We start from the raw sequence: 23,714 nt of genomic DNA on the forward strand, positions 1-23,714 counted from the left end.
CCTTATGTACCTTTAATTGAACAGACTTCATATTATGCTTAACTTTGTTATACTGCAGTTGCTCAAGTTAAGCCATGGGACTAGTAACACTTCATAAAAATGTGCTGGATATTATGTATTTTGAGCCTTCAGTTACTATGATGGATATGAAAGGCATGCTAAAGCTGGATACCAGCACAGCTTTTTTGTTGGCTCTCATATATAATATACAAGTGAGTAATAATCTCTGATAAATGCACGAGCATGATTTTGGATCTCCTGTTCCTCAGTCCTTTCTTGGGTATCGCTCCCACTATGTGCCCGTGATTCTACAAGGTGATAACAAGGACAAATGCGCTGAACGGGCGTGTTAACTGGTATTAACTAAATAAGAAGTGCAGGAACGACTGTGTTGCCTTCTTACTTACCTTTCAGAGGCCAAATTTTACACTTGGGAATTACACACTTAATTTTAACATTTAATTAACATGTTAATTTAACATTAATTTAACATGTTTAATTTTAACATTTGCAATCTCAGTGACGTTAACAGGGCTGTTCACATCTAGGTTCCAGCCCAATGCTTCCTGCAGAATATTGCACTGATTGCAATCCATTAGCTCTTAGCTCCAAATTGAAATCAGTCCGATCAATATACACACAGCTGCATTGACACCCAAGTACAGATGTGGCCCCTTCTCTCAATTTCAAAATAGCAGAAAGACCCTTTGAACAAAGTATTTCTTGAAGTTTGTTCTTGAGTGCTGATAAGTAAAAAAAATTCTCAACATAAAGACATCCAATACCATAAATCCAAGCACTGCTTGTTTGGTCTTTTTGCTTAAGTGCAAGACAGTTTAGGAAAAAAATGGATTATACACATTAAATTCTGCCTTTAAAGCCTTGTCTAATACCTATTCTCAGAGTACTTCTGAGGTTTTGACATTTTATCCTATCAATCTCAATGTGAAGTATTGAGAAAAAGGGAAAATAGCAAAGAAGCAAATGAGGAAAACATTTCAAATCAAAAAGATATTTAACATCCTATTAAATAAATAACTTAGAGAGAAATAAAAAGAAATGAAGTTAGAAAATATAAGCAAACCATACTATTCGTTTTGTTAGAACAGTTTTACACTACTTTGCTTATATTTCTTAATTCTATCCCATTCTTCCACAAGGCTTCGCCAGAAATGTCATTATTTGTGCATATGATCCAAGTGCTTCCAGTAAATGCTTGCATGTCTAACTGTTCATTGGATCATTAGGCTTGAACGAGCAATTAAGGTCTTTGATATGAGTTAGTATTCCATAAATAGCATTCCCCATGAAGATCATGCAACAGATTGTCTCATGTCCTTTAAGTTCTGTTGCAGGAAAAAAAAAAAAAAAAATTGTTCACACTGGCAATAACTTTCATCCCCTTTGATGCAGGTTGCCCCTTGATTATAAAATATGACACTGAACTAAATAAAAGTATTTCATGTGCCAGCGATGAGTACAAAACTTTCAAAGGCTTCCCTGTTCTCTTTTCAAACAAGCAGATGTCTGCACTATTTCTTTGCATTTACTCTTCAATAGGATTACCAAATATTCTTGACATAAGAACCTTTGGTTCAACTGCATCAATAAAATAGTTCCTTCATCTATGACATTACTACCATTGGAAGAAAGTGAGCTGAAGTGTTTTTCCTTCTTGTTTTCTGTCCTCTCTTCGTAGCTCCCCTTCCATTCAGGGCCACAAACATTTGCCTTCCATTGTGCTTCCAATTTAAGGAAGCATATGTGTTATACCCATTTTCTTCTATTCTTTCCTTCAACTTGCAATCACTGTTAAACTCTTTCTGTTAAAAGAAGAAAACAAACACACAATTCCAAATAAACATAATCTTTCAGAGTTGCAGCATACTGAAGGCAAATAATTTCTAAAAATGTTTTGGAAGATTTCAGTATTTTTTTGTATGTGGCACCCTTTTAGGATTCCACACTGTATTTAAAGAAAAGTTTCACTGTCTACAGCCTTTAAAGCAACATCAGTTAGACTACTAAATGTGAAAGCAACAAAAGACATAATCAATTATTCAGTGCATAATTATAGCAGTGAATTTATATAATTCACTCACAGCTGAAATGATGGTCCTCTGTGTTGGAATATAGCAATATTAAATCAAATTCTCAGTCACAAACTCAAAGTATGAGGTAGCAATCCTGGAAACATTCATCATACCTCAGTTCTAACAAATACAACCCTTAAATATCTTGAAACAGATTATTGATACCATATGTTACACAAATATGCATGGCATAGGCCTACTTCTTATTTAAAGTAAGATCCTTTACGCCACACTTGCCATGAAAAAGGACTTTTTTGGATGGGTGCAAATCACTGTTATGCTGCTGTTGCAATGGATGTGAGGCTTGTTTACTTTGCTGACCTGAAGAGGGGCTCAGCCTAAAAAAGAATCATGCATGATCCTGTATCTTATTGACTAAATAAACTTGAAAGCAATTTTGTTCATGGTACCAGGGACTAAGTTCTTCTATTTTTAAAGGAGAACCAGTTGAACCAGTTTGTTAGAAAGAGTAAAAAATACAAGCATGTGGAATCATGTAGGGGGAGACTATTTTTTTTCTATAATGTTAAATGCACTTTTACTCAGATCTGCTCTTTTTGAAGACAAAAATGCTTTCTTTTCACAAACAGGTAATTCCTAATATATAAAAAAACCCCGGTTTTATCAAGTTACTTATATTCCATTTAGAAGGCTTTTGAAAGTGGGACATTTACAACATACTTAAATTACAACCAAAAATTAGCATTTTGTTATTTATGCATTTCAGGAAATAAGATGTTATTTCACAGCTCAGGCACAAGCTCAGAGTATGATATACTAATTATATGTTGTATTTTAATGTGTCTAAGAACAAGACAAGAAATATGCCTGAATAATAAAACAATTTTCATGGTACAGATAAGAATTTCAGCAATATTTTATTAGGATCAAAATCCTTAGATATTCATCTTGTAAAAATATAGAAACTATTCACATTAATAAAAAAGGACATAAGAATTCTTTAAAATATATTTTCCACTCCTATTAATTTAAATTAGAATTTTTAAACTAGTTCGTGTTCAGTACTTTGATACAGTAAGAATTTTTGAGTCTATAATAATGTTTTACTTAGTTGCTGCTAAGATCACAGAACACATGCTTATGTTTTTGGAACAGAATTGCACATATTCAAGCTCAATTTGTAACCCAAAATGCTTTTTGACTTTGGGATTAGTAGTTAGTTGAACAATGACTGTTGGGGAAGACACTATCGAGAGAAGACTCTCTACAAAATGACCCTTGATACTGCCTGTATTCACAAAGCTACCTATAGATAATTTAATATCCATTTGCTATAATATGCCACCTCTGGCATCAAGATATTAAGAAGACAGTTGGCCATCATTCACAATTCTAAACTGCAGTAACTTCTCCTATATGCCAGCAGCTTATTTTGTTAAAGAAATCAAATAGTGAGTCTTCTTTTGCTCCCTAATTCTAATCAAAGTCAGTCAAATGGAAACGTATTTGATAAACGTAGAAACAGTCTTACTTGACTTGTTTTCCCAGATGCAGAATTGTACTCGAATCCAAACTTTAATCTCTATTCTTAGATAATACAGAGAGAACAGATGATGTTGTGATGTGGTTAAGAAGTCTTATTGGCAAGGGTCTGAGTGTTAGCCCAAGACTGCTTTGCTCATTTCAATTTTCAGCATTACCCTGCACCAATGTCTATTGTGCACATGCTTAAGAGTGTTTTTACAATTTTTATTGGTTCTGTTTTTCATATCCATCTGCAAGCTGCCACACTGTAGTAATATGAGTCTAACTGCAAGTCTTGGGAGGATGGGAAAAATAATAACAGAAGCATTCTTTAAATCTCTGAAGTATTATGGAATAGGTTTTGATAAGTCATTATGTTGTGATTTTATGATGTGAATATTGAAAAATTATCTCAGCTGGAATTTAAAAAAAGGCTTTCCACATTTGAATCCTCCTGTCAACACAATTTCTAATACACTATGAATTACCGAATCTTATGGCAGCAGTTTCCACCTATGATACATGAAAGCTGCTTTGACTTCTTTTGTGTGTATGTAGGGTTGGGATGGGCTCTCACCAAACCAGCCATGGCTAACAACTTGGGTAGGAAAACTTACCTCAGGCTTTGGGACAGACCACCAAAAATGACTAAATTAAATGCTGTAAACTGAGATGTGTGAATTGAAGATGGTGAGTTATGCGAATGCCTTCACATACGCTCATACACATGAGCAATGAGTGTAGCTTAATTGACTAATAGTAACTTTTTCAGCAACTCAGTATATCTTTGTACCTGTCAAAGCCGCAGGACTGAACACTGCTTATCCTGAATTTCTGACCAATATAATTTTAGAAATTAAAATCCACATTTACAGGAGTTTAAGAAACATTTCTCTGTTCTGGTCTTTCCTCTATGTGATTCTTTGACACTGCCCAGGAGTTTAGAAAGTCAGAAATTAATTTTTGAACCAGGAGTGACTAGCCACGGTGCAGGTGAGGGAGGAGAGCTTATGCAGTTTGTATGAGCTAAACCCACTCCATGGAAATGTTTCCTTAAAAAGGAGGGCTAAATGACTTCAAGTCCTTTGAGTCTCAGTTGAGACTGGCATTACTTCAATATTTTCAGCAAAGGTAGGGGGCTTAGCTACATTGCCCAAGGATAAACCCAGCCCTGGATCTGCTCTCTCTAAAGCCTATGGATGTTCTGAATACTGAGCAATCTGAAGATTGGCTCATAACCTTTGCAGATGACTTCAATAAGTTTACATGTATGTGGGCTCACATTCACTAGAACTGGGGAAAAGTTGCAAAACTACAAACCAAACCAGATGTAATACCAGAACAATCTGGTGTTTGTGTAATCATGTGGATGTATGAGGGTACACTTGAGTTTACTAGTGAGATTTATAGATCATATTGCTTCCTATTAAAAATATTTGGATAGTTACTGGGTTTTGTTGGGTTGTTTGGTTGTTTTTGGTTTTGTTTTTCCCCCTGAAAGTATCAGTAACCTCAAACTTTCACAAACACAAATAGAACGTATATGGACAATTTTCAAATGATACCCAAATTCTGCTCAGTCAAAGCTTATATATCTGCTAATATATGTCTATATCTCTCTGTAATGTCCATAATCTTGTGTATTAATTAATATAGTCAATTTAAAGCTGGCTACTCTAGAAATCTTCTTCTTGGAAGTCATAGTTTGATAATTTGATGTGTCTGCTCCATCAGATGAAGTTTCCAAGATTTCAGGTACACTTAATCCTCCCCCCCGAATTATTGCTAAATGTGACTGTACTGCAGAAAACCAGGAAAAAACAGTGTTAAAGATTACATTTTCTAGAACCCTTTCCATTGGCCACTACTTAATAAGAAACCTGACTGAAGCAGTAAGCATGATAAATCCCAGCAGCTGCTTTGGTATGATTTGAGCTTAACAAAAATCAGGGAGTTGTGGAGAAGGGGGCTGCTGGTTCACCAGAGGATGATATTTTGATGAACAGCTCATTTCAGCTCTAATTAGTAGTAATACACAGACAAGGGAGGTTTTCAGTAGGCAAGGAACTATGCTGACTACTGCAATCTATTAGGAAGGTAAAAAAGTGAAATACTTACAGAGCCGTAGACTTTTCCTTTCTTGTTCATGGCTAAATAATAGTTGCTCTTAATGGACTTTACTGCCACGACTCCAATTTCTACAGATGTTATCTCCAATATGCCTAAAAAATAAAAATTGAGCTATTTAGTCAGTTCACTACAGGATTTACTCACTATAGAAAAGACAATAAACTGAAAAATACTAAACTTCTAATAGTTGGAACCAACTGACCAACAAACTTTAGCAAAATTCTCTAAATCTTTGCAAGAATATACACAAACATTGTTTCAATTAACATGTTTCCTTTGCTAACCCTGCATTTTAAACCCATAAATACTGAAACAGATCCATTCTTCTTCGCATAGATTTTACTAAAATTTATCAGAAGAGACATCTGAACCACAGCATTAAATTAAATCTATAGCATATGTCAATAGAATGTTAGATATAGCCCAATCTTCCAAACCAGTGGTAAACTATTTATTCCTTGTAGGACATTTAGATAAACTAAATCTCTCGGCTGCACTGAGCTGATAAATTCACTTTTGGCAAGTGTGTTGACATTTTTGGATATAGTAAGACTAACCCTAATGGCCACATTATCTTTGTCTTTCAGATATCACAAACATTTTGCTCTGCTTGTAATAAATATGATTAATTATTTTTCTTGAAAACAAACTCTATCTGCAATACTGGATGGCTCAAGCGGCCAATAATGGGAGACAGAGCTTTTCATCTCTGTATTTTCTGCCCAAGAGCATACTGATTGTAAAAGTTACTACAACGTACACAGTGACTTTAGAGATCCCTTTTCAGCTATTACTAGAGTAACTGGATGGCTATGTTGTTTGGGCATTTTGTCTTAATACAGGATAAATATGGTTCCAACCAAGTAACTTCTAAATGGTTTGTTCAGGTAGTATGCCTGGCTCCAACATTTCTCCTGATATTAAAATAGGTATTAAAGTAGTCAGAATGGTAGCCCATCTAACTCAGTGGTCACTAATGAGGAAATTACAGGAAGGGCAAAAGTGTTGGGAACTGTAAAGAACATCCTATATCGAGCCAACAAATAATGTGACAAATAGATCAGCTGAAAAAACATTGATGAGTTGCCAACTGCTTAAAAAAAGAAGAATCTGCAACAATTTCCTCCTAAATACGTTCTATTCTTTTTGTGTGAGCAGGTTTGGACTGGAAAATATAAATGTTTTTTCATTTACTTCAAAATTCCTTATGGTAACCACACACCAACAGAAGGCAACAGTATAACTTGGTATTCAGTGCTTTTTCTGAAAATGCTGGTTTTCTATCCCTGCAAATTGAATGCAGTCTGTTCAGACTGTGGAACCATGTGGACTTTAGTGTGCAGAGGAGGTGAGAAGGAAGTTTTTTCACTGCATTTTTTTTTTTTAAATGGCTGCTTTTTACACAATGGAAAAGTCATTCTATATGGCTATTGAACTGGTCTATGCAACTCAGGAGTGAGGGTGCTACCTGTTCTGTGACTAGATGTACAGGCTTTGATTGTTAGCTGAGCAGCGGCTGTCAAGCATGAAAAAGTAGTAGTTGAATTTTATTGGGAAGTAAACTGATGACATACTATACGCAGTGAAGAAGGGAGAGAACAACAAACCAGGCAATTCAACATGAAAGGTCTCCTTTTATTGACAAGAAAAGAGTGGTGGCCTTTCCTGGATGCATTTTTAATATACATATTTTTAAATATTATGCATTTTTATATATTACATTCTATACTTATATAAATTACATAAATTTTGATATGAACACATATAAATTCCAGTGCAATTACCAGAGGTTTTGTGTTTACTTAACAAGAAGCATTAGGTTAGCCACAGCCACAAGGCCCTTACATATGAGAAAGACATCAGTGAGAACTGCAAGATAAACAAGAGTAGATCTGGGATCTAGTAAAGCCCTTCAGAAAATCATAGAATCATAGAATGGTTTGGGTTGGAAGGGACCTTAAAGATCATTGAGTTCCAACCCCCCTGCCATGGGCAGGGACACCTCCCACTAGACCAGGTTGCTCAAAGCCCCATCCAGCCTGGCCTTGAACACCTCCAGGGATGGGGCATCCACAACTTCTCTGGGCAACAATGGATCATATTAAACCAGAAATAACAAAAATTTTACAAAAGTTTCTTGTCCAAACCTATAAAGAGCTGAAAGTGAAGAAATATTTTGTATAAATATTGATATAAAAATGCAAATATAAATGTTAATAGACACAAATGATCATGTATTATTAAAAATAAAAAACTGATAAAGCCTTCTGCAGTAAGATTTTTATGGTAAGATTCTTAACTTCAGCATGGAAAATCAGTATGGAGTTGCACATATAAGCAAAGAAAACTTCACGTATGCTGTGGAAAATCTGAATATCCACTGAGCTCCTTACAGCCATATGAGAACAATTCTGCACTAATTGCCTCCCAGGCTTTAAACCCAGACTTCAACAGAGTGAATGCACAGTTACATACAGCACTGCAAGTCTGCTACCTGTGAGCGGGTAAAACAACAGTTCCCAGAATCTGCTCCCTCTACCATCAGTGGTATCCAACTCAGTAGCAGCAAAGGCCCCTCTGGTATCTGGAGCTGCCTAACTACTGCAAAGCCGCAAAGATATGGCCAGTTATTTGAATGAAAACTCTAAATGCAACTTCCATTAGTTACTTATATGTAATGTTAGCTTGAGTATTAGCACAAGGTGCCTAGAAATAAGAGGAGCTATTACATAGGGGAACTCTGTAACCTAGAAAGACCCAGAAAATGTGAGGGAAGAATCAGTTAAGACCTTTGGCCTATGTTTAAGGCTAACTTGTCTACTGTTGCAAAGGTGCAATGTATCATTTTCCATATGTAAGATGAAGAGAATTACACTCTCTAATCTCAAGATAAGTTGCAAGGACTTCTTACTTCTTAATTAAGTCTTGACAGTCAGCTCAAATATACCAATGTCATGCCATTGATACAAGCAGATTTCACTGCATTTTTTTAGAGCTGGAAGGGACCATAAAGATCATCTAGTCCAACTCCCCTGCTGAAGCAGGATTGCCCAGAGCATGGCAGAGCATGTTACTCAGGACTGCATGCAGGCGGGTCTTGAAAATCTCCAAAGAAGGGGACTCCACAACCTCCCTGGGCAGCCTGTTCCAGGGCTCTGTCACCCTCACCGTAAAGAAGCTTTTTCTCATATTTGAGTGGAACCTCCTCTGTTCCAACTTGTGCCCGTTGCCCCTCGTCCTCTCACTGGCAACCACTGAAAAGAGTCTGGCTCCCTCCTCCTTCAACCCACCCTTTAGATACTTATAAGCATTGATAAGGTCTCCCCTCAGCCTTCTCTTCTCCAGATCAACGAGTCCATACCAGCCAAGGCCTATTCTGCTTTATTACTCTTTAAAGTTGCTCATTTTCACAGAAAATCAAAACCAAAGTTGCTTTCTTAATTTTCTGTATTAATACAGAGCAGTGGTCTTGAATATTTCTCTCCCATGGGACATCTGAAGTATTTGTGCTCAAAATCAAACAGACTTGAGTGGAGTACCTTAAGTTATGTGGATGACAAGCTACTAGAGGGTAAGAATGTGGTGCAAACACTGCTACAACGCCCACTTCTTTTTACGAGTGACATGTTTTTTTGCATCTTCCACACCAAAAAGTGATGAGAAGAATTTAGTTAATTCTTTCTACAGAAATTGCTGTAAGCCAATGGCAGCAGTAATACTAGGCTGAGTCCATTTCTAACAACAGCAGTAACAAAAAAAAACAAAGATACTGGCATAATATGTGCCATTATTAATTTTTATGTTGAAATGGATAAAACTGAGTTATATTTTCTCATATTATCCTTGTAACAATAACACCATATTAGACCATTTCAACTGATTATTATACTTGTAGCTGAAAGAGAACATTGCTTAAATAAGACACTTGCACTGAATTAACCCATTTTAAGTGTTCTGCACTTCAGTGATGGAGATACACCGCTCTTCAGTACCATGCCTAAGTTAAAGTATCAGAAGTATTCATATAATTCATGAAAATATAGTCATTTTTTTCTGGTAAAGTCTGTTTGCAATCTCACACTCCATTACATTCCCCAGTGGGACAGCTAAAAGGAGGTCATGAGGAGGGATGTTACTACATTGACATTATATCCACAGTAACTAGCTTGATTATACCTAGTTAGGCTATTTTACTGGAGCCAAGGGCAGCTGAATTATTTGGAACTATTATCAGTTTGATCTCATCACCAATGATCCTACATTTATTTTTACTGAGTGTGTTTTTTGTATTTGGAAGTTGAAAAGTGCATAATTTTCAGTGACAATTTTGCATATTCTAACCTCTGCAGTATTTTGCAGGGAGAAGGGGACATAATGGCTGTTTTTCTTGCAAATGAATTTAATACTCTTGATGTAATATACCCTGGCTAACAGGGACCTAATTTGATACTTACCTACCCTGTTACTCTCTGTACACCCCAGAGACTTCACTGGAGTTACATGCTGGTTAAAAGCACAGAAATAGCTTTTGTCTAGATTGCAAATTATTCATGATTATTTACAGATTTTCTCAGGAGGAGATTTTGTCATGAATTTGATAGAAATCTGCTGAAGGCAATAGGAATCTTCTCATAGAATCAAGAATCACAAAACAGTTTGGGTTGGAAGGCACCTTAAAGGTCACCTGGTCCAACCTCCCAGGGACATCTTCAACTAGATCAGGTTGCTCAGAGCCCTGCCCAGCCTGAGCTTGAACGTTTCCAGGGATGGGGCATCTGCCACCTCCCTCGGCAACCTGTGCCAGTGTTTCACCACCTTTATTTTCACAGGTCAGTGATGTAGATGCAAATTTCAAAGGTCAGCATGAGAGCACCAACTCATCTGACAGATCTACAAGCAGAAACCATAAGGACTTTTCAGAACTTTCAAATAGACTGCATTTAAATCAAATGCCTTTGATGTAAAGGTGAAAATATGTATTTTATTATTCTTGAGTCATTATTAAATTTGTCAGGAATGTATAAAAAAGGAAAATGAGACATACAGTATTGAAGCTTAAAACTGGAGCGTTTTCACCATCTAATGAACCTGATTTCTTTGGGGACACAAAAAATTTTCCTCAAGGTTTATGTAGTAGTGTCACGGGCTGTGACTGGAATTCTATACTCCTGCAATAAAAAATATAATTTCTATGGGCTGTCAAGATTAACTCTGTAAAATTTCATATTCTTCAACTGCTGCACGCTTGGAGGTAAGAACCTATTTTTAATCATAGACAATATGGCTGAAAGGATGCCAGACCACTGTGGGTACTCCACTGGCCTTAGGAAAGTTACTCTTGACAGATGATTGTTCTCAGATATCTTCAAAAAATGATATTCTATGACCTCCCGGGTAACCTATCCCACTATCTACATTAGAAAATTTTTCTAGTATCCAATTTAAATGGCCTTGCTGTAATTTGAGCCCATTAATTCTTGTTTAAACTGTAAACTAACATGGAAAAGATTATTTTTTTTTCTTTGCAGAAACCTTTGTACATATTCAGAAGTTATTACCACACCTACCTATCTATCTACCACCTTTTGTTCTCTAAACAAGCCTAGTTTTTCAATGCTTTCCTTAAAGCTTTCAGGATTTCTAGACCTTTGAACACTCCTGTTCATGTGCCCACAGCATGGCCATAATACTCTTACTGAAATTTCAGCAATGTTGATACATGAAGGAACTTTTCCTATTTCTTGCAAAAGATATATGCATACTCAAACATTTATTCATACTGCCTTTTACAGTAATATGGTAATACTGATTCATGTTTGATTTGTGATTCATCACCCTTGGATACATGGAAGAAATGTAAGCAATCATTCCTCATTCTGTAGTTGTGAATTTGATTCTCCTAATTAAATTGTCATACTTCACACATGCCCTATTGTCAATGTTGTTTTGAGCTCTTATTCAGTCCTCCAAAATACTTGCAACTATTCCAAATTTCATATGTCCAGCAACTTTCATAACCATATTTTCAATTCCTCCATTCAAGTTATTAATGAATTTTTGATTAGAAAATACCTTGAAGAGACTCTGGTGGAACTTGATGCCACTGTTCAGATTGACAGTGAAAAACTGCTAATTCTTGAATATGGCTTTCCATACTGTAAAACTTTCACTTAGATTTTGCTTGCTGATGTTGGTTAAGAGAATTTCATTAGAGATACTAGTTTCAAAAGTCCTTCCAAATTTACGGTATCTACTGCTTCCCTCCTTAATATGAAGACTTTTATCTCATCACAGTTGAAAATTAGGTTAGTTTAGTATTACTTCTCTTTGATTAATTGATAAATTCTTTTTGATTGATAATTTCTTTGGTGTTTACAAACATATATTTAAAAATTAGTTTTCAGATATTTTTTCTCAGGATATGCTGACTTATCTCTAGGTCTTTGTTTTGTCCCTTTTTGAAGACAGGTATTATATTTACTACTTCCTCAGTTATCTGCGGAGTCGTTTTTCTCCTCAAGTTTTCAAAATGAATCTCTAGAGGCTTGGCCAACCTAAGTCAGTAAAGAGAGTAAATTTTATCAAGCGAAAACCAGATAAATCATCCAACTAATTTTAATTTTGTTCTTTTTCTATTCCAACAAATGTTAGCTTCTCTTTGGAGCTCATGTTTGTTTTCTGTGAAGCCTGAAACAAAAAGGCATTTCAGCATAATTCCTTGTATCTGATTGTATACCATTACTTGGGCTCAGTCATTTCCATGCCTTAAAACTTTTCACTCCAAGAAAATCTGTAAAGTAAATAATTTCTGTGATATAATTGTAATTGTAATTAGGCTTGATAATAAGCACTGCAAAATATTAATATTCTTGGGGGGAAAACTCTCAGTAGTTAACTCATTTCTGGTTCCATGCTTTTTAGGAACTTGGCAAGGAAAAGAAAATAATTTTAAAAAAAATATGCTGTGGCCTCCATTACGGTTTTAAAACAGATAGCACGCTATGATTTTATAGCCATAACTCTGTAAACTTCTACAATTACAACTAATCCCCTTTGACCACATCCACTGTAAAAGCATAGTTTTCAATACCCAAACCATTTCCAACTCATTATAGTTAGAAACATTTTAAATATCAACTTGAGATGTGCCCTGTAGCTATGCATGTGCTCTCGTTACAGGTCCCAAAGGCTAGAAACATATTCCCAGTAGAAACCAAGTATATTTAACTTAAATAAACTGTATTTTTATAGTTTATAAAAGTGATCATTACAGAAATGACAAGGCAACAGAAAGCTGACTGGCTGTCTTGCTCTGCACAGAGGGACTATAAAAAATACAAGTGAAAAATTGCACTTACATAATTCTTCACGCTAATTCCAAATGTCCTAAGTTTTTATAAAAATGCTGGTAACGTGAAGCAAAAAATTTACAAAACATCTTAGAACTTGAGTGAAATTATGTTTAGCAATTTGTTAGGAAAGACAACTTGACAGAGTTGACAGAGTATCAGATCTATTATCAAGGAAGTACTGCAATGGATACAAACATACCCTGCAGTAAGAACCACTTGATTCTGGAATCAAATTCAACTTCTTTGCAGTGTGAGGCAGTGACTATTTTTCTGTAGCTGTGTCATTAGTGTAATACGTTCTTAAAATGCACTTTAAAAGTCTGCAGGCCTAGTTGAAGTCCTCTTAATGTAGCTGAATAGGACCACATTGCACCTTCCTTCTCCTTTCAGAGATTATCCCATATATGTGGCAATCCACAGGCAGTCCTTCCCTCCCTTGCCTTTTCTTCTGTCTACAGAAATATTGCAGATGAAGAGTGAGTTCAGCTGTATGGAATGTGATGATGACTGAGAGGTTCTGAAACTTTCCAGTTTCCAAAATGGTTACAAGAAGCTGCTGGGTCATGAAGGCAGCTGCTGCTCTTTGTGGGTCACTGGAGATGGCAGAACTTGGTAACATTCCTCTAAACTGACTTTCTGAACTTTGGTTTGTGCACCCTTCAGGAAGCTTCTCTGAAGGGGTACCTTTGACTGGCATTCACTTAGGTCAAACAAAGTTGGTGATACGGCATAACGTTAAAGATTTGATAGTTGAAAAAGCTGCTGTTAGTAAATGGCTTGAAAAAGGGTGGTTTGAAGAAATGAGAAGGCTGGTTGGATGTGGTCATGAAAGAGTGTGAGGCCACTGACTTGGTTTCCACTCTGTTTCACCATTTACACCTACGCAAAGCAAGTTGAAAATATCCCCAAATGAGAAGTTATACTTTTATTCTTATATTTTATTTGTTTTGCATAAGAATTATTGACAACAGAAAGAGGAAGATGGTGTAGTAGAAGATAAGACAAACCTAGGAAACCAAGGATGGGCTAAGCAAGACTTGCCTTTGGAACCTTTTCAGTGAAGGAAAGTAGTTCCACTAAAATGTAGTCTTACAGACATTGTGGTTGTTTTTGGAAGGCAGCTTAAGATACAAATCTCACAATCTGTGACGCCACAGTTATGGGCATAAATCTCATATAAGCAATCTGAACCATAACCAGCTTTCACTTAAAACTAAAAGTTAAAGTTAAAATCAGTTTGGTGCTTCTTATTATTATTTAATATTTTCTGAGACCTCCACCCTGTCCACTCTAAATCAGAAGTACTGAAAGACCACAAAGCAAGCTGCTAATGTGTCATATTTACATCAGCTACAACCAAAATGCGAATGTCCCACGAGCTTTCCAGTCCAATCCCCACATGTGGTGTATTTGGATAAGCCTAAGATATGTATCCAAACTTCTGGAAGGCTGTGGGAACAGGACCTCTGAGCCTTCCTGCATTAGCACAGTATCAGCGTAAGATGTGAAATCTCCGTGATGCATAAAGACCACATAAAACAGTAATTTCTCAGACCCACAAGGGGATTAAAGGAAAATAAACTGCTTCTCCTTTCCTTATCTACTGCTTTTATGGCTTTAATTTCAGGGCAGAGCAAGGATTACTCAAACAATGGTCCTCTGTAGACCAAGTAAATGGAAGGAAGGCAGCAGTAGGGTACATGGGAGGAGAGAACCTCATTAGTAATGCACTAGTGAGAGCTGTTGGTTAGCAAAGGAGGAGTTTAAGTTTAGCTACAAGAATGGCAGGAATCAGTTTAGCTAGTATACATCCTGATATCTAACAGAAACAATTCAGGAGCACAGTTAACCTACTTTTTTCCCTCTTGTCAGTGATGGAAGGCAACTCCAAAGAACAGGTCTAAACACCATCACTCCTTGTGTTGAATGTCCGAAGTTAGATGAGTTAAACTTCAGCAAAGGTAATGCAGGAAATGACTTTGAAGACACATGTATGCTGTCAGTTAAGATGAGTTCAGATCTGCCCCCAAGGACACCTTGTCTGTCACTTTCGTCACTAACATGCAAGCATGTCATTGGATTAACCAAAGTGCTGGAACTATCTTGCAGGCGGGAGGATAAACACATTTGCTTCCTTCACATGGATTTAATTCATGCTGTGGAGACTGGGTGGCTACAGGTATAGCCAACTGTACCTAGCTCTATTAATCAGAGCTCAGATTTCTTAAGCTCCATGCTTTGAGCCAAGACAGGAAGACGTATAGACAGCTACATGAATGTTGATGGAAAATATAAGGGTCTGAATATCTCAGTGTGCTTGACCCCAACATTGCAAGATTTGATAACTTGCAGATTAGATACAGACCGTGTCAGAATTCATTATCTGATCTGTTTCTGGAACAGAGTTATAACTGGCGACTCATATTGATCCAGGCATGGTAGCAATTCACAGGCCAAGAGGAAAAAAAGGAAAATAAAACACCCCCACCAGGTATATATGGTTAGATGCAGGGTTATCCGATTTGTTAGATCTCTTGACAACGATGGCTTAAGGAGATTCAGCCCACCCTTCCCCCAGATACTTTTTCCTGCCTCTGTGCTGAAGTTCACCAACCCTTCAAATATAACTGTTTGTGGAGCAGCACTATAAACAAAATCATTGGAATGATCTGGCTTGGAAATAACTCTCAATAGAAAACAAATCAACCTAAACCCCTAAGGACTACACAATCCAAGTTTTTGCAGTCATTCCTAGCAGTGTATTTTTTCTAGACCTCCTATTGCTCTCTTTCTGGTCTCTTTCCAATTGGCTAATTTTTTTTAAGTTAGGTGCCCAAGACTGGACTGATGTTCTAACTAAGGCCTGATGGGTACTGAATTGAGCAGAAAGATTACTTCATGTGTTTATACGAAAACTTGAATCCCAATCCAAATCCTAATCGAAACTTGGCAGTCCATATATGTTTCCATTTAGTAGACAGGACCAGGCACTCAGGATTTCTGCCAAATCTTAAATTTCTAGATCTCCACAGAAATACACAGGAGAATGGAAAGCTTGTAAAAGACTAGTACAGCTCAGAAAATTTTCTTAGGGGTGTGCAGAGCTGCATATTTCAACCTGGGTGAAATCTTCAGTTACCTTTCACGTTCCTGGTCATTACATTCACCTCCTGCATTTTATCGTTTGCGTAAGTTTCAAAGTGGATAATTGCAAATTGAAAGAAACTGGATGGAGTTAAGGCTGTTCCATTTATTGCCCATCCTAACAGGCAAGGAAGGGATAATACATAGGTAGTGGCACTGCAGAAGAAACAGTCCAATGCATGGTGGCTGCCAGGAGAAGTAGCTGTCAATCACCTGTAATCTCAGGAAAGGCAGGTCTACACTGCTCAGGCAGTCAGCTGCTGCTCAGTCAGGAGCTTCTAGCAGATACAGTACATATATTCACAAACGGAGCACGGATTATGGTTAAATTGAGCCAATCTCTACTTAGGCCCTGAGCATGAGCTGATGGAAGGGAGCCTGGGTGCCAAAGCAGTCAGAGAGGGTACAAACAGATGAAAAAAGGTATCCCTATGAGACATTGTATGGAAGTTGTGATACTCATCACTCATCAGCGTGCTGCACATGGCCTCTGCTACTTGTCTGTCAACAATCTTTATGCAAATGACAGGTTTGTTGCCTCCTACTGAGACTGACACATACTGTAGCTGGTGTTCCAGCTATGTCTCTTCAGCTGCACAACAAAATGAGACAACAGTTTCTTTCAACAGTTATATTTAATTTTGGGCCTCATTTGTTCTTATGATGGATCTCAACTTGATTCCTCATTGTGCAAGACAATGGGACTGGAAAAATATGGTCTCTCATTTGATAGTCTTAAATTCATAACTTCTTGTGGAAGGTAGGAGACAGAAGGCGTAACTGTACCACAAAGCCTGGCAATGTGCATTGCACTGCCTGTGGCAAGTAGGATCCTCTCCTAAATCTGCACAATGACCTAGTAATGGGGTAAAAAAAAATAAAAATCACAAGGTTCTTTAAGGGCCCATGACTAGGTACAGTTCCTTGCAGCATCCTGCTACTGCTATGTTTCTCTGAAAAATAAGGGATGCTTTAGTGTGTTCCCTGCAAATCAGAAAGTAGCCAAACACACTAATCCACTACATCAATTAGTTGTTGAGTCTAATGGTTTATGTCTGTCTTTGCCTCATACAGGAAAAAGGAATCCATGGTATTTTAAAATATGGCATCCACACATTTATAATGCAAGATCAGCCCTGGACGAGTATAATGATCACTCTTTTTCATATAATTATCTTTGGTGGCAGTTACTTATCAACATTTTCAGCAGTTTTCTTCTACAATGCCACAAATATTCCTAGTATTGCATAATAATAACTTTTTTAAGGAAAACTTTATAATGACTGTAGCAACAGAACGCACATGTTAGAAGTGTAGATTAGGGCAGCTGTATGGTATGAGTGATCAGTATTAAGAAAAGGACTGCAAACAGTATTTCAGTATATCTTAAAATTCCTAACTGTTGTTTGTCCTTTGTAGCTCTTCTTCTTCACAAATTCTTTTTTTAACTGATCTAGAGGTGATCAAATAGAAGGCAGGTCTCTGACCCTAATATTCATATTTACATATTTTGGGTCAATGTTGTATGTGATTTAAGATGACCAGTCATCCATTGTGAGTAGCTCATAACCAGTGATTACTTTGCAAGCAAACTACTATCTAAATTTTTTCATATAAAATATTTATTGAAAGACACAATAATTATGACAGTTGGTATTGGACAGCCTGGGAGTAAATAAAGAGAAATTAATGGCAAGTTGTTACTAGATGAGAAGATGTTAAGGCCAACGGTTAAGCAGCTGAAAGAACTCAGTGACCTCTAATCAACAGTTCATTGCTCTGTCCATTCATTTTTTTTGTTTTCTCTGACATAAATAACTGTGTACTTCATTCATCCTAAATTACAACCAATCAAAAAGACATGATTCAATAACTGTATTATTCTTGTTATAATGCTTTGTGATCAGCTTCTCGTTTTTTCATGCTAGATACATACTTTCTCTTACATATTCTGTACAATTCTTTCATCATCAAAGGTATGCTGAACTACTAAAGCAAGTAACAAGGTCTGTACTCTTGCACACAGATGTAAACTATTGCCCGCTACAGTGCAAGCACCTGATATATGTCTTTAACAGTGTTTTCATCTTTAATACTTGACTGTCTCTTAACCTGGCTGGACCTGGTATCTTCAGTCTTCTAGTACAAACAGGTTTTTTTAAACTCTGATGAGCAGTGATAAGTGCTGTCTTCTTAAACATTCATTCAACACCTCATCAAAAAGCAGGATGACAGAATCATCAATCTTGCACAGAAACATAAAAGGCTGATCTGCAGAGCACAATCACTTCACACTTTTCTGCTTTCATTATCTTCAAGTCTCCTTCTATACTGTTCCCTTGCTGACATCCTCGGATAACAGCTAACAAGCATGTTTTGTACACAGGATTATGTGATCTAATTGCACATGCTTGTGCCTCGTGGCTTGTCTTTTTTTACAAACTCTGATTCCCTGGTTTGGGTTGCTGAAATCTTTTTGGTTTTCCCTTTCTTCGACTATGTAAGTCTCTTGCACAAATACAAAACTATGCTTGGGACAGTTAACAGACAATATGATTCAACAGGTTTGAAATACTCTTTCCAGCTTTTCTACTCAACTTTCTTTATTTAAATTGGGGTTTCTGCTCACTGGAGTCTAACAGAACAAAATCACAATCAGCCAACCGACACCAATCAACCACTGACAATCAATCAGTTGACGGTGAGTGTGATTTCTGCTGGGATCCCAGCAGAATGCTTGTCAGGGGACATGTATAAGGCAGGCAAAGAACCTCCCATCTTCTCTATGTACTTTTATGTCAGGCTCAGAGACACCTTTGCTTACACTGACTGTCTGACATTGCAAAGAGCACCCAGCCCCTAGGCCATGTGGTGACAACTGGCCAACAATCATATTTGCACCTTCTAGGGTGGCCTGGTGCATCTCTGAGAGTGCTCGGTTCAATTTTCCTCAGACTATTACCTTTAGAGACTTTACCCGTAGCCCTCAGTCACATTTGTGGTTTTTCTGTTCTGAGTGTCTGACATATTATGAAGACTGTGGCAGCCCACCAGTGTGCTGTTTGTATAGTCCAATGCCAAGGTCGTGTAGACATCCTCTTGCAGGACCTGGCATGACAGTGTATAAAACCAAAGAAACCAAGTCTGTCTTGGTCTTGTCCATATTCCCTCTTAGTAGTAGCCCCTGCAGTGAACTACCCTGAGAATTCTGCGAGGTTCGTCTCAGGAGGAAAGAGTTCATGTAAAAAAACCAAAAGCTAAGTGTGAAATAACGTGCAATGTGAAGGGTCAGGGGTCAGGAGTGCTGGATCCAAAAGGCACCTGGGAAGCTAAGTTAGTTAACAATGTAGACCTAGTCTTAGACAGCTATGGTGATGAACTACTGAAGAACAGAGCCGCCATATTTCTGTCTGGGATTTTGCATGTCGAGACAGACACTTCCAAGCAATGTCAAGCAATGGTGCATGTGCTGCTTGTACAGCCTGGGCCTAGACAACAAATATAAAACTGTCTATGTAAAATGTCTTATTGCTTGTGCATGAACCAACTCCACAATTATCTTCCAGGATACACGTCGTGTAGCTGATGTACAGATAACAATAAATACATAAGTAATGGGTTAAAAATAGGGAACAAAAGTAACTAATTTTCTCAGGAAAGTAATTAGTGAAGTCCTGGTATCATCTGTACTCAACATATTAATTAATGATCCACAACAATGCCATGACAAACCTTGCTAATTATACTAAACTGTTCTGGAAATCTGAAGGAACTAGGAGTAACTGCAGAAGAATCTCAGGATCCAACCTGACAAGGCAATAAAATACTAGATAAAATTCAATGTAGGTGAATATTGTAAGAAGTGGTACACACAGGGAAAGTAGTTAGGTTTATAAACATGGAATGTGTTACAGAATTGCTTATGGCCCAGCTACCACTTCTTAGTCTTAAAAGAGATAGCATAACAAAAATTAGGAATGTACAGGCCAGGAACAGGGAATGCTTAGGGAATGGAAAATATAGCAACGAAGTTTAAATCCATCTGTGCTTGCATTTTGAACACAATGCAAGCAAAAAAGATGGAGTAGAACTGGAAAAGCTACAGGAAAGGACAACATGCATGATCAGAAGTAAGGATTAACTATTATTTGAGGAATACCTAAAACCTAGGGCGTCACAGGGTGGAACAGAAATGGCTTGAGGAGGGGGAATCTATAATATTGTAGGCAACCTTGACAACGTGAAGAAGGAACAACTGTGTATTGAATCTCAAATGAAATTATTGGCCAGATATTTAAAACAAAACAAAGTATATTTTCACACTTGTTAGACTACTGCAGTCATCGATGGGATTTCAGTTTACATGCACTGAAAAGCAATCAGAAAAACTAATTCTGAAAATGAGTTCCTAAAACAAGTAAATAGGTACCATCTTTAGTCAATTGCATACTGATGGACACTATGAAATTATAATAATCAGTTATCACTATATCCTTGTTCTTCTCCTCTTCAGTATTCTGCTACTGCTACTGTAAGACACAGGAAACCAGACTGACCTTTAGTCTGAAGCAGTGCCATTTCCCTTTTTAAATCTTACATATACATCCCCTCATATAGAGAAATGGAAGAAAGCAGAGAAGCAGTCAACAAAGATTTGTCAAGAGCAAATTCTGTTAAATCTAATTTCATTTAATGACAATGCAACAGGTAATATCACGAAAAGAGCTATGTAGTTAGGCTTTTGACACTATTACATTGCATTATCATAAATACACTAGTTTCATATAAAACTGTATTTTAAGTAGGATGAAAAATAGGCTAGAAAACTGTATTTAGAGAATCATTCTCAATGATTCACTGCCAAAATTGAATGAAGCATTGAGGAGACACCAATAAAGGATGAAGAAGAACGAGACATCTATTTTGCAGAAAAGTGCCGGGGTGGATAGCGGTCCACAATTTGGGCTTGAGTGAACAGCATGAAAAACAAACATCTTCCTAACACATCTAAACATGAATATAGTGTGTGAAATGCAAAAGAAAATCTTTCCACATAATCCAGCACTTAAAAGGCTTCATTGGGGCTCTATGCTCATTTCAAGATATGTCAAGGGACAGCAACCAGCATGGCCATTGATCTAGAAAATACAATTTGCAATGGAAAACTAAATAAATTCATTCTGTTTATCTTAAGAAGAGGATTTGGGAAGAGAAAGCATATCAGTAACTTTCAAATACTTTAAAAATATCTGGAAAGAGGAGGGGAATATTCCGTGCAAGAGGTAACAGAAATAATAAGCTCAACAGCACAAAAAACAGGATATGAAGAATGATAAGATTTTAATAAAGGTGGTAAAAACCTCTCTGTATTCATTAAAGATGGTTTGGAGTGTGTGCAGTCCGTAAGAACAGGTTATAAAAGTGTCCAACAGAGTTGATAATAGCTATCATCCATATGTACATTGTGGGACAAGGGGACACACCACATTATCTCTTGAGATTTCTTCCAAGCCTATAAGGCTGTGTTTCCACATACAAGAAATCAATCAAATGTTCTGAAAATGTTGGACTAACTATGCTACAGAGCAGTATTCTGTACATTATTTGCACAGAAAGTCAAACACTGCCAGAAATGTACAGACTTAGAGCGTGCAGGGTGTGCAGCTGATGTCCTGAAATATTCAGGATTTTTGGTTACATAGAAACCAGTCAGAACTACTGTATGGCATTTGTGACCGATGCATTGGAATCCCAGAAGAAATGCAAAGAATCATTAAAAAACCCTGGAGGCAGAAGAGGTCCGTTCAGATATGTGGTAGCTCTAGGAGACAGTAGGAGTGTGATCTTTTAGATTTTGCTCCCCAAAACTTCAAGACCATAAATTGTTTCACAGTGTATCAGCTTTACAGATTATATATAAACTTGAGAGTTATTGCCTTTAAATTGTTAACTTTAAGTCCGTCATCCCCATGTTCTTCATTTGCAGGTTTGTGCTTATTGATCCTAATTGATATCTGATCAAATGTAACACTAACTATAATTCCTTTTTGTTTTCCTAGAAACTATTTGAACACTGTAGTCAGTGGTGTTTAGAAATGAGATACCTATTTATTTCTGTAAAGAAAAGCACAATTATGACAGCAATACTAGGCTACTAGGCCTGTTATACTGAAATTTGAAGGGACCTCTACTATAAAAAAATCGCATAAAACAATGAGCTTGCATACTAGTAAATCCTACAGAACTTGGGATTCAGTATCTGAAAGTTGGACTCCTGGCTGTAGTTCCTATGAGACTTACAGATTCGTGGGACTCCTTTCACAAATCAGAATCATAGATAGCAAGTATTCTACAAAGCAAAGCATGAAGATAACAGAACCACTTCTGAAAATTTGATTCTTAATATCCATGTCCATGTTCCTCTGCACACCCTAGTGAATTATTTTCTTTCTATTCATCATTTTCCTGGTGTCTCTTTTTCCCCTCAAGCCCACACTGTAATCTCCTCCTCTATCCTTGAGGTAGACACTAACAAAACAACTCGATAGAAAAAGAGTAAGTTGAAACATACGACTAAGAATCACAGCGGCTGCCTTTAAACTGTCAGTCTATTTATTTACTTAATTTATTTTGCTGTTTTGAAATCTCTGTGTGCCAAGACCACGCTCTGGGAGCTCCTTGCTGTGTATAAACTAACACAATAATCAACAGTTACAAGACACTGCTAAATCTATTGTCATGCATCTGCACAATCATAATTCACTTCCATGCAACTACAAAGCAATTGGACTGCCTGACCCCACTCAGTCCCACCAGTTGCATTGTCAGCTGCCTATGAAAAAATGAAAGCCCTCAGAGAAAGCAGAACATAATAAACTAGTCTCTGGTAGGAAAGATCAAAAAAAAATTGTATCAGGATATAAATTATATGACAAATATTTCCTTTGTTATGACAACAGAGTAACATCAATATACTACTGACACTATTTGCCGGTGATATTTAATTTCCAAGTCCCATATGTTTCACGTACACACTGAGCAACAGCTAGTACTCTGTAAAATCTTTAATAAGACAGAGATGATGAAATCCCAGTTGGCAAACTACTTTCTCAATTCTCTAGTATCAAAGTGGAACAGTTCTGGCGCAAGGAGTTCTAGTATGTTGCCTGAAGGATCTCAAAGCTGTCAGTGCCACTGCTGCAATGTCAGCTGACAAGACCCAGTGCTCACTGACCTCAGCAATCACACAGACCTTTCTAATTGATCTAACTCTTTGAATATCAATCTCTGATTTCCAGTGCAGCAATTCCAGTGCTGTTTGCGCATGAAGGGAGATCTGTGGCCACATTCCCAAACTGAGGCAGACTACCTACAGTCAGGAAGACTGGAAGTTTCCACAGGCTAACCTAAGTTTATGCAAGATCTACCCTTCTCCATAAATCTCATTTCAACAGGAGATGTCAGATGAATTGGTAAGTGATGAGACTGGCTCAGTTCTCAGACGGTTCAC

At 37.2% G+C, this 23,714-nt stretch overlaps 1 protein-coding gene across 1 annotated transcript in view; it reads right to left on the reverse strand.

Moving 5' to 3' along the window:
• Positions 1–1,625: 1,625 nt before the first annotated feature.
• FGF10 (fibroblast growth factor 10) overlaps positions 1,626–23,714 on the reverse strand; it is a 66,398-nt gene continuing 44,309 nt past the window's right edge. Inside the window, exons 2-3 of the mRNA XM_074166414.1 lie at positions 5,697–5,800; positions 1,626–1,823 (exon numbers count right to left, since the gene is read on the reverse strand). Of these exons, the coding sequence (XP_074022515.1) occupies positions 1,626–1,823; positions 5,697–5,800 (302 nt within the window). The remainder of the gene's footprint in view (positions 1,824–5,696; positions 5,801–23,714) is intronic.

Source organism: Numenius arquata, chromosome Z (genome assembly GCF_964106895.1).
Source record: "Numenius arquata chromosome Z, bNumArq3.hap1.1, whole genome shotgun sequence".
In the NCBI taxonomy this organism is placed as follows: domain Eukaryota; kingdom Metazoa; phylum Chordata; class Aves; order Charadriiformes; family Scolopacidae; genus Numenius; species Numenius arquata.